Genomic DNA, 12578 nt, shown 5'->3' with positions numbered 1-12578 from the left:
ATTGCAGCCTATGATGTACATGGTTTGCAATGTCTCATGTGACTGAATAGTCCAATCCAAGATTTGCATGATCTTTGGCAGTTATTGCAAATGTAAGTATCTTGGTTGAGAGCTGCTTGCTTCCTAAAGGCTCTTTTCTCTTCAAGCTGTAATACCCAACTCCAGTCATGGACTTTGATGCCCTGATGGAGATGATGGCACTACTTGTTACACAATTCAAATAAAAATGGAATTCACTGTTGAATAGGCCAGGTGACAGTGATTAGCAGGGGTCAGAATTAATAGCATTCTAAAAATTAATCTAGCTGTCAAGAAGAGCCTTAACAAAGAAGTTCTAGAGGTAGCAGAGGCTTTGACTCAAGTTCCAACAAATGAAGAGACATCCTGAAATACTGAAGAAACAATTGCTATAAAAAATAGCTATGGAAGGATTCAAGGAAGCCTGCTGGGAAGCATGCACAGTGTTCCTACTTAGGAATGAAGATTACAAAGGATGCTTATGTATTAAGCATAACTCGTTACCTCTTTGGTAGCCATGGTTACTGATGGTGGGAACTTCCACAGATGAGGACATGATACTGAGGACACCCAGAGTTTCATCCTGCAGTCAGTTACAGCATCCTCTCTAATCTTAGTTGCTATATTGGGTTGCAGAGAGGGTCTTTGAAAAAAGCCAGCCGAAGCCTATTGAGGGGTTTTTAAAGATTAACACTAGGCCCCTCCAGCAGATCCAGACCAGGCTGAGAAGCCAGCACAGAGCACTGTTATACTATGCTCTCATCAGTTTGTCACCCAAAAGGTGGGCTGCTGCCTGCTGGATCAGTTGGAACATCCAGGATCAATCCTAGATAGAATGTGTTGTCACAGTCTAGACTGGTGAAACTGGTGAATGGATCATTGTAGCTAAGGCTGCATGTGAAAACAAAAGGCTCAATCTGCTAGCTAGACGAATAAGCCTCTTATATGATATCCCAAATCCTCCTATTGGAACATTCCACCTTAGGTAACCTATGGACTCACACTCTCACACAGCCCGTCATACCCTGGACTGGATTCTGATATTAGATTTGAACATTAAAAAAATGGCAAGAACCATCCTATATCCTACTCAGACCACTTCCTCTTCCAGGAATAAATAAAACACTCTCACAAAGCAAGGCAAGAAACAACCACCCTCATGTTTCCCCTCTGAAAATTGCCAAATTCCAGACCGTGCTAATAGAAAAACAAAGAGCACAAGGAGTAGAATTAGTGAGGCAATACAACTACTCCTTGACTACATTGACTAGACTCCCAAATATCCCCTTCCACACATATTGACATGGATGACCTGTGATAGAAAAAGTAGAAAGGAAGAAAACAAGTATGGGTGGCCAAAAATCATTTGATACAAACAGACCCAGACAAGTAATTTCTACAGACCTTTGCCACTGTTACAAAGGAGCCAAAGGGTATGTTGCCACTGCAATCACAGGGTGTGATTGCAGCTGAAGTAGACATACCTGAGCTAGCTTTAATCTAGCTAGCTTGGGTCCTGGAGCATGCTTGCCCCTTGAGTAATTACCCAGGGTTCCAAGTGGGCTTGTACAGCTTGTGCTGAAGCATGTGCTGCTGAGGCTTCACTGCTTCCATACCCAAGCTAGCTCAGGTACATCTACTTGAGCTGCAATTGCACTGTGATTGCAATGTAGTCATACCCCCCAAAAAACCCTACTTCTCCTCTGCCATATAGCAGCACATGTTGCTGTGAACACATCATCCTGGGGTTCTCATCTCTGCACCGGCTCCCCAGTGAATGCAGAATCCAATTCAAAGTTAGTGGTCTGATTTTGAAAGCTCTCCATGGGATTGACCCGAGCTACCAGAGAGAGCTAAGCGACAATTAAAAGTATTTTGGAAGAGCACAGGATAGCAGTCTGCAAATATGTGATGGGTAAGACAAATGATTAAAATGGTACAAGGGGCTAGAACAAGGAGTAACGGGGTATAGATAAAAAAGGGAAAATTCAGGGTGAATATCAGGAAGGGCTTTTTGACAATTAGATGTATTAGATGGTGGAATACTGTCAAGGGACATGGTGGAAACCCCATCAATTCAGACAGTTAGTGCTAGATTTTAAAATCTGAGTACACGCAAATTTGTGCTGTGAGTGAAATGGAGCTTGCGAAGTCTCCAGCTGTCCCTTGGCAGATTCTAAATTATGCATCACCAATACAAAATTCTGCACACTGAAAATTTGGGGCAGCATAAACTGAACAATAATCCAAAACTGAGATCTGTGTTGACTTTAAGGACAAGATAAATAATGCAAGAAATAGTGTACTGGTTTTCTTAATCTTTTTAATTTAAAAAAACCCCTTTTTGAATGTATCTGAATCTGTCACAGAAATTTCTAATGTGCCACAGAATTTAGTACTGCCATGCTACAGAAATGAGGAGGGCTTGCGTCAGAATTTAGGCCCACTGTACAACAAAGTAAACAGGACTTACCAATAGCTCCTCTTCCCCCATCTCATCTTGTAAGATTCTGTATATGCCTTTGTGTGTGTGGCATACTGAGGCATGGTTCTATGCAGAATCTAGCAGTATACCATGTTCTTTCTGCCACATAGAGATGTGATGAGGCCAAGTGGAAAATGGAAAAGATTATTTGTGGGGAGCAATCTGTAAATTTTTTCTCTCTCCTTCTCACCCCACAATGAGGAAGACTGTGATGACATTGAGAGGCAAGAAAAATTATTGGAGCATACTAGCCCACAGGTGAAATTAAAAAAAAATGTATTTGGCCCTAAAAGAAGCACCTTTACCTTTTGTCCAGAGAGCAAAGGGTCAGCATTTACCATTTCTGCAACATATAATATATTCCCTTTGAAACCTATTAGGTTCCTGTCTGATGGTATCATACTACTGACAGTTGCCATAGGATGATTGGCCCCCATCAAGGCCATCTTGGAGATGAGGAGGCCTTGTTAACAGGCAAGATAATTCATGTAGAGTGTTATTTAGGGGTCTGATCACTACACGTCAAGGGGAGGAATAGGAAGTGAAAGGTTTGATGAATGCTGCATGTTACTTACCTCTATATTAACAGAGAATTGTTCTTATTTCCTTTAGACCATTACTGGGAGTATCACCCACACCACATGCACAGTGAGTTTGAGAGCTTCGGGGACAACCAGTTTACAGAACTCCAGAGCGTACAGCCTCCCCAGCTGCAACAGCTCTATCGGCACATGGAGTTTGAGCAGATGCATGTCCTAGACTCGGGGATCCCAACCACACATATTGGCCTCAACCACCAGGTATGGTTGTCACCTTTTGCACAGAATATAGGATGACAATAAAGAGCATGGAACAAGAGGCATCAGAGACTGAGCAGTGTTTTGCCAAAGGTGTTAGTGAAATGCAGGGTACAAGTTATGCATCTTGACATAAAACTTGCCAAGGAAAGGGTTAAACAGAACGCCTGGCCTAGAGTTCCACAGAAGGGCTGGCTACAGAAACCACACGAAGACAGTCACTAAGGAAAAGTGTGGGTTAAGCACATTTGTCTGGATGACGGCTCACAGGCTGTCTCTTCACTGCTAAAGGAAGTGTGATTTTTTTTAGAGCTGTGTAGAGAAAGGGTAATTCTGTTTCACAGAGGATTTTGATATTTGGTTTCATTCCAATTTGGAACATCAGCAAAAATAAAATATTCCTAAATTCTCCACAAATAAGAATGGAGCCCCAGCTCTGGGGCAGTCTACTTGGCAGGTTGCCCTGGAGCTGCAAACCCTAAGGTCCCTGACTCGAATGCAGTCTACCTGTCAGGTTGTTCTGAAAGCCACAGATCCTGGAAGCTCTGGCTCCAAGGCAGTTCTATAGATTCTGGACACAATGGTGTCTTAGCTAAGGTTTTGCAAATGGAATTGCAGTTTAGGGCTGACCATAAATTATGAAACACATGTTTTGGTGATTTTCAACACCCACCCATCCCTTGTAACACTTTAACAAACATGCAAAATTAAGGACCCACCCACTCCCTAATACATTACGTAATTCATGGAAGCCCTTTAGCTATTTAAGCCATTAATGTTCAGAGTAAATAGGACTCATGTATGTATACTGTTTTAATTAAACAGCCTAGGAGAAAATACCCTGTGTCTATGTGGCTAATTTTTCTTCCAACAGGAAACTCATCCACTGCAAAGCCTCAGAATCTACCACACAGTAAACACAACAACAGTATGTGAAATGTATAGACTATAGGGTGCAGATGAAAACAAACAGAATCAGGTACTGACAAAAAGACAGAGGGAAAAATGCCTGGGACACCACTCTGCGGGGAGCTTCAAGCTCTTCCGGTTCCAGCATTTAGACGAGCTGCTGAAATTCAGTGACTGACCATTATGTCCATCCTAAGGCTGAGAATGAGCATTGACCCCACCTTGGTTTCGTTATAAACATCACAGAAGGGCAGCAGAAAAGGAGATTTTGCCTTGTTCCACTCACCCATCCGCCTTGTCTGGCATTTTGGGACAGAGGAGATAGGGATAATTCATCCATGCAAGCCAAAACAGGGAAAGAATGGGTTACAGAATAGACAAGTTAGATCTATTAAAGATGACAGGGCCTGATGAAAATCATCCTAGGGTACTTAGGGAACTATCTGAAGCAATTTCAGAACCTTTTGCAATTATCTTTGAGAACTCATGGAGGATGCACGAGGTCCAAGAAGACAGGAGAAGGGCAAACACAATACCTATCTTTAAAAAGGGAAACAAAGAAAACCCGGGGAATTATAGACCAGTTAGCCTAACTTCGATACCCAGAAAGATATTTGAAAAAATTAACAAACAATCAATACGTAAGCACTTAGAGCAGTGGTTATCAAACTGTGTGGGTTGGGACCCCAAAGTGGGTCGGGACCCCATATTAATGTGGTAGCCAGCGCTGGCTTAGATTTGCTGGGGCCCAGGGCCAAAGCCAAAGTCCGAGCCCCATCACCCGGGGCCAAAGTCGAAGCCAGTGGGGCTTCAGTCGTAGGGGGTGAGGCTCAGGTTACAAGCCCCCTGCCTGGGGCTGAAGCCCATGAGCTTTGGCTTTACTCCCTAGGGCAGCAGGGCTCAGGCAAGTTCAGGATTCAGTCCTCCCTCCTGGGGTCATGTAGTAATTTTTGATCTCAGAAGGGGGTCGCAGTGCAATGAAGTTTGAGAACCCCTGATTTAGAGGATAATAGGGTTATAAGGAATAGCCAGCATGGATGTTAAGAATGGATCATGCCAAATCAACCTAATTGTCTTCTTTGACAGGGTTCCTGGCCTAGTGGATAGGAAGGAAGCAGTAGATGTGATGTATCTTAATTTTAGCAAGGCTTTTGACGCAGTCCCACATGACATTCACATAAGCAAACTACGGGAATGTGGTCTAGGTGAAATTATTATAAAGTTGATGCACAACTGGTTGAAAAACTGAACTCAAAGAGTAGTTACTAATGGTTTGCTGTCACACTGGGAGGACATATCTAGTGGGGTCCTGCAGGGGTCAGTCTTAGGACCAGGGCAATATTCAATATTTTCATTAATGACTTGGATACTGGAGACATCAAGCTGGGAGGGGTTGCAAACACTTTGGAGGCAAGGATTAAGTTTCAAAACGACCTTGATAAATTAGAGAATTGGTATGAAATCAATAAGGTGAAATTCAGTAAAGACAAATGCAAAGTACTACACTTAGGAAGGAAAAAAAAATCAAATGCACAAGATGGGCAATAATTGGCCAGGTGGTAGTACTGCTGAAAAGAGTCTGGTGATTACAGTGGATCACAAATTGAAGGTGATGCAGTTGTGAGAAAGGCTAATATAATTCTGGGGTGTAATAATAGGAGTGCCCTATATAAGACAGGGGAGGTAACTGTCCTTTTCTACTCAGCACTAGTAAAGTCTCAGCTGGAGAACTGTGTCTACTTCTGGGAGCCACACTTTAGGAAAGATATGGACAAATTGGAGAGAGTCCAGAGGTGACCAACAAAAATGATAAAAGGTTTAGAAAACCTGACTTATGGGGGGAGGTTAAAAAAACAAACACTGGGCATATTTAGTCTTGAGAAAAACAGACTGAGTGGGGACCTGTCTTCAGATATGTTAAGGACTGTTATAAAGAGGATGGTGATCAACATGTTCACTGATGGTAGAACAAGAAGTAATGGGCTTAATCTGCAGCAAGGGAGATTTAGGTTACATATTCGGAAAAAACTTTCAAGTACAAGGGTAGTTAAGTTCTGAAATAGACTTCCCAAGGGAGGTTGTGGAATCCCCATCACTAGAGGTTTGTAAGAACTAGTTGGACAAACACCTTTCAGGGATGGTCTAGGTTTACTTGGTCCTGCCTCAGCACAAGGGGATGGACTTGACAACTTCTCAAGGTCCCTTCCAGCATTACAATTCTATGTTCTCCTCAAAGAGTAATCTGGAGTGCAGCTGTAACCTACTGGTGAATGTGGTTTACAGAGCTCCCTTTGGGCAGAGGCTATGAGTGTTACAGCCCCCAGTTAGGGAGCTTTAGCTCAAGCTATAGCAGCTCATGAATTTAGTGCTGAGAGCTGTGGTTTAATCCCCCTAAGTGATGGCACACATGGCGGTCATCATACAACTACTGTTACAACGCATTTTCAAGGAAACAGAAGCAGGAGGCCAACTTTCATCCTCATGCTGAATGTGCTAGTCACTACACTCACTACAGTCATGCGAGATCAAAGCAGTAGTTTGTTATTGCGGGAGGGACATACAAGAATTTAGCTACCAAAAAAAATTGGAACCGTCCCATTATTTTGTGAGACCAAATCTGAGCTCCAGATTGTTCTTGGACAGGTCTTCTTGAGAAAGTTTTCTTAGCTTGCTGATAACAGCTCTCAGCAGACAACACTGTAAGGAAAAGGAAAGGCTACGTGGAAGAAGAAGGAAAGAAGAAGAGTGGACGGAGGAAAAACAAATAAAGAGCATCAATAATTAGGTAGCAGCAGAGTGTGGAAGTAGCCAGCAGTTTCTAAGACCTCCTCTCTCCATGATTGCATTAATCAGCTGCCTCTGCAAGCACCCCCAACAGGAACAGTGACTCATTGTGTAATATTTTCAGGATATCGTACATATCACATATACTGAATTTCACACACCGGTGCAATATGTGTTACCAAAAGTATAGCAGATATGGAAAGTATATACAGTATGGGAGAAACTCATTCTGCCTCCTGAGGCACTATCCACATCTTATCCCTTCCCCTTTCTTGAGGAATCATTCATCCTTCCTCTCCCACAGTACCATCCCATACTTTTTTCCCCCCACCTCCAGGGGCATTGTTTAGCTTTGTCCTCTTTCCCCCTTTTGGTACCACACTCACCAACCACCTTCCCCTTCTCCCTCCAGAGGTACCATTCCCCATTTCTCTCCTATCTGCTCATCTCCCACCCCACCCCCACCTCTCCCTTCCTTCTCATCCCTGAGGCTGCAGTTTGTTCAACTGTAAAACACTAAAGGTGACTCTGTGGTGAGGTTTGGAGTTTCACTCTGGGGCATCTGACAGGAAACTTACACACACTCTTACCCAATCATGGCCCTTCCTGCCATGCTCGCCTCCAGCCAATCTGCCAACTCACTAACCGCCAGCCACTGCACCCTTCAACCAATCCACTTGCACACTCCTTATTGGGACATTTCAGGATGGTTTGAGACTCATCAGAAAAGTTCCAGTCATTCAGTGTCTGACCCCAGACTGGGCACTGTGAGTCATGAACAGACCATGCACTCCCCACCACATCACCTAACCCTGCGCTGAGGGAGTCATACGCAGAACCCCTTTCTCCCACACAGTGCTGGAGGGAAGGGAGGGTGGTTCAAGAGACCCTCAGTCTTCTGGGTTATCAGTTTAACACATTTCACCAGCATTGTATTGCATGTGGTGTTTTGTGGGGAGTGGAAGAAGTGACCTGCTTACTCCCCTACCTCCTGCACTATTTGGACCCACACGGCAATGTCCCTCCATTGGTGGCAGAGGAGAGATTTCCTTATTGTTAACCTCTTGCATGGTCTGTGTACCTTGCCTGCCTGACTTCCATGTGATTCACAGGAGGATGTAATATACCTTATGGTCTCACTATTACAAAAACGTGAGGAGACAGCGCCCATATTTTCTCCTGCACAGAGATCTGTTTGGCACAAGGGGTGGGGATGGCAATCAAAGAGCAGCTCTCGCATTCCCAAGATCCATCTGCTCCAACCCTGATGTAAAGGGCTGCACTAGCTCATGCCAAGGGATCACATGTCAGTTAAGTATTGGCAGAGCAGAAGTACACTCCACCCTGTCATTGACATACCCCCAACACCAGGCATTTAGCATAGGAACTAGCTACACCAGGTGTCAGAATAGCAGCCGTGTTAGTCTGTATTCGCAAAAAGAAAAGGAGTACTTGTGGCACCTTAGAGACTAACCAATTTATTTGAGCATAAGCTTTTGTGAGCTACAGCTCACTTCATCGGATGCATCCGATGAAGTGAGCTGTAGCTCACGAAAGCTTATGCTCAAATAAATTGGTTAGTCTCTAAGGTGCCACAAGTACTCCTTTTCTTCTTTCTACACCAGGTGAGAGGTCTACATTGGGGAATTCTCAGATGGTCAGTTAGGGTCTGATTCCAGTCATTTAACATCACCTAAGTGGTGCAAAATCTGACCCAGTATGGTACATCCCTCACCTTAGTGCTGACCATTCTCCCTCCTCAAAGCAGGTGAGGAACAGAGAGAGCTGCCCCCAGGCCAGGAGGGATATGCTCCTGCTATGTTAGAACCTTCTCACAGTGCCCAATCTCTTCAGCAACAAGAAAGGTAAAAGAGTAACGGATATATACCAGATAGACAAGAGGAAGATACAGTAAACAGCAGCCAGTTTTAAAATGGCTACTTTGTGGCTACAAGTATTTAGACTTGCCAAATTTAAATGGGCTGCCCTAGAAAGTCTTACTAAGAAAAAGATCCAAAAGAGGGTGGCCCTGGACTGGGGAAAGTTAACAAGGACCAGGAAGTCACCAAGAAATGTGCTGCTTCTGTATTTACCCATAATATCACAAGCATCATGTTCCCCCCTCCCCCCCGCCCATTTAAAGGTGATTGTTGTGAATCCTTCCCAGAAGGTCTATCTGGAGAAAGCTCATCCCAGCAACTCCCACTCACAGGAATAATCTGTCACCCAAAGACACCTGTTAAATGAATATACTGTCTCCACATTAGAAAAGTGGTGGAGTCTCATCCTGTCAGAAAAATAGATACTTTGCATGACTATTGCCACATCCCTCTAAGAATTTCCTTTACAAGCAATACATCCACCACCACACTCATAGCAGGCAGGAAGATACCACAGTGATGGGCATGTAGACCTGATTAGAGAGAATTATCTCTCTTGTACAGGTGAGGAAACCAAGGCACAAAGAGGTGCCATGATTGTGCAGGGCCTAAACTAGAACTCACTTCTGTCTTCCACTGCTTCATCCTCCCTCTCTTAAACGGGCCACGACTGCTAAGGACAGTTTTTGTTCAACTCGATTGGTCCTCTGAATAGGTTTAAACCATACAATATTTAAGTGACAACAATTAAATCTCTACTTATGATCTTAAATAATCTCATGCACCTGTCACTCTCTCCCTCCCTTTCTGTTAATCTCCCCTCACACCTACCCTTTTCATTTTTTGCCCCTTGCTCTGTCACTTTCTCCTCCTCCCGCCATTCTTCCCCTCTTCTACAGGTCTCCTATTTGCCTCGGATGTGCGTACAGTACTCCTCTCCACATCAGCCCAGCTCTGATGAGGAGGATATGGAGAGGCAGAGCCCTCCTTTGGAGGTATCAGATGGGGAGACTGATGGTGTGGACCCACGTCCTGGAATTATACATGGAGAGCCAGGTCAGTAAACCCAGAGAGGCTGCATTGAGCCACAAGAGTGCAGACTGTTGGTATGATGTTGACGGATGGTACTGAAGAATTAACTATGTTTGCCCCTTCACCCAACCTCTAGAAGCTTCAGTTTCCTCTGGCTCCTCACCCACTTTCTTATCTTCTGAAACCTTTGTGGCTCCATCCCCATCTCTCTCTCTCTCTCTCTGATCTTACCTCTCCTTGTATACCCTTCTTTTCTGCTCTGCTGATTCTGGCCTCATTTCAGTCACCCCTTGGTCCTTTCCTCTGCCAGAAGTTGATCTGCTGCCTCTGCTTTCTGGAACAGTTGACCTGCCTCCACCCCTCTGACTCCCCATCCTTTTCTAAAAAGCACTCAGAACCCATCCCTTATATGCAGTCTATAAATAGAGTGTGATGGCTAGTTACCCACACTTGATTCATATCAGCAACCCTTCACATCTCTCACAGGGCCTGATCCTAACCCCACTGAAATTAATGGGAGTCTTTCCACTGACTTTAGTGAACTTTGGATCAGGGCCCTAGGCCCCTGCCCCTACCTATTCTAACTTTTTATTGCTGTAATAAATACCTAACATTAATATAGAGCTTTATATGTTGAAAGTAATGCACTGGTTTTAATCCGCAAAACACCTCTGGAAAGTAGATATTATCCCCATTTTATAGATGGGAAAACTGAGGCAGTGAGCTTAAGGGTCTGATTTTCAGAATTGCTGAGCGCTTACAACTTCACTTGAAGTTGATAGGAACTGTAGATGCTCAACTCCTCTGAAAAAAACCAGATAACTCACTTGAGTTGCCCAAAACCACAAAACAAACCGGTGTCAGGGCTGGGGCTAGATCTCAGGAGTTACTAGCTCTTATACCTGTGCTCAGTGCACCAGGCCACACTACATCCTTGCATCATCTATCTCTATAACTGCTGTACATTGAAGAATTTCTGTGAATAGCCTGTTAGCAAAAACAACAATATGAACTGTGCAAGTTTCCTCATTCCATGCTACACACTTGAAACCATGAAGCTGTCTCACTACTACCTTCTCTCTCTGACCCTCACACAGGCAGCAAGAAGAAAATCCGTCTGTATCAGTTCCTTCTGGACCTTCTTCGAAGTGGAGAGATGAAGGACAGCATCTGGTGGGTAGACAAGGAAAAAGGCACTTTTCAGTTCTCCTCCAAACACAAAGAGGCACTGGCACACCGCTGGGGGATCCAGAAGGGCAACCGCAAGAAAATGACCTACCAGAAGATGGCACGGGCACTGAGAAACTACGGCAAGACGGGGGAAGTCAAGAAGGTCAAGAAGAAGCTGACCTACCAGTTTAGTGGAGAGGTAATGGGAAGGGGAAGCACTGATAGGAAGCATTATCCTCACTGAGCACAGGCCTTGGGACCCTGAGCAAGCCAAAAAATGAAGACCTCCTGGCTGGATATTGGCAGAGGAGACGGACGCATCTTTCTCTTTGCTTCATGTGCCCACTTCTCTACCTTGTCAGGGCTTTTAACGTCCGATATTTCTGGTACGAATTCCCTTCTTCAGCACTTGAGAATCCTACAGATAAGAGAATTCTGCTTCCATCCAACAAGCTGGACAGAGTTGGGAAATTTTAAAAGTGTATAAATATATTATTGTCAGAAAATATTTGTTTGATTGTGTTGTAATTAATGGATATAGCTGATGAAGTTTTGCCCTTCAAAGGCAGTGCTGTGTCATCTTCAGTGACACTGCATTAGCTTACAGCTTTTAAACTAGCATTAATACAGGCTCTGCCGCAGCTCTCAACAGCTAGAGAGAAGTTTGCAGATCTTGGAAAGATACCTGTTCTGTTTAAATAGTAATAACATGTATATATTTAATAAAATTTGATATAATGAAGTCTTGGTGTTTGCAATGACAGATGGCTGCTTCACAAACTAGTTTCACTTGCATTTACACAGTATCAACTCAAGTATGGTAACTGGGTATAGAGCAGAACAGGTTCATGTCTCCATGGGCTTCTTGTTTCCCTGGAAATGTTGGAAGCATTCTCAGACTATGAAACAAAAGTGAGTGGGGATCACAGTATAGGAGGTTGTAAAATCCTAAAAGTCACTAGGAATCTGAAAAATGCACACACTAAAGTCTCAAATCACCACTGCCATGCATCCTGTATCATCATTTACACCTGTGCATATTAAATGCAAAGAGGGTACAACACACTACCAATTCCGAATTTTCCACTCACTTATACTGATGGTTGCAATTTACAGCCACACATTGCTTTGAACGTAATTGGCTTACATTAACCCATGTTGGGGTATGTCTACACCCCATGGTTTATCTGTACATGAAATATTACAGTAGCACAGCTGCAGCACTTCAGTGTAGACACTATCTACACTAATGGGAGCGGTTCTCCTGTTGGCATAGGTAATCCACCTCCCTGAGAGGCAGTAGCGGGGTTAGGTCGGCAGAGCTATGTCTTTCAGGGGCATGAATTTTTCACACCCCTGATAGATGTAGCTATACCAAAGTTAAGTTTTCAGTGTAGACCAGCCCTTATTCCTCTTTCACACATCCTCTTTCTTTTGCTCCTTCCTAGGCTATGTCTACACTACCACTTATGTCAGCAAAATGTGTGTATTCCACCACCCCTG

At 43.9% G+C, this 12578-nt stretch overlaps 1 protein-coding gene across 1 annotated transcript in view; it reads left to right on the top strand.

The window, feature by feature from the left end:
• SPI1 (Spi-1 proto-oncogene) overlaps nucleotides 1-11813 on the top strand; it is a 29109-nt gene extending 17296 nt beyond the window's left edge. The window contains exons 3-5 of the mRNA XM_077820217.1: nucleotides 3116-3303; nucleotides 9773-9929; nucleotides 11003-11813. Of these exons, the coding sequence (XP_077676343.1) occupies nucleotides 3116-3303; nucleotides 9773-9929; nucleotides 11003-11319 (662 nt within the window). The 3' untranslated portion in view covers nucleotides 11320-11813. The remainder of the gene's footprint in view (nucleotides 1-3115; nucleotides 3304-9772; nucleotides 9930-11002) is intronic.
• The last annotated feature ends 765 nt before the right edge of the window (nucleotides 11814-12578 follow it).

The sequence above is a fragment of the Eretmochelys imbricata genome, chromosome 6, assembly GCF_965152235.1.
Source record: "Eretmochelys imbricata isolate rEreImb1 chromosome 6, rEreImb1.hap1, whole genome shotgun sequence".
Classification (NCBI taxonomy): domain Eukaryota; kingdom Metazoa; phylum Chordata; order Testudines; family Cheloniidae; genus Eretmochelys; species Eretmochelys imbricata.
Note: the sequence above shows the minus strand (reverse complement) of the source record. Positions and strands in the feature narration are given on the sequence as shown.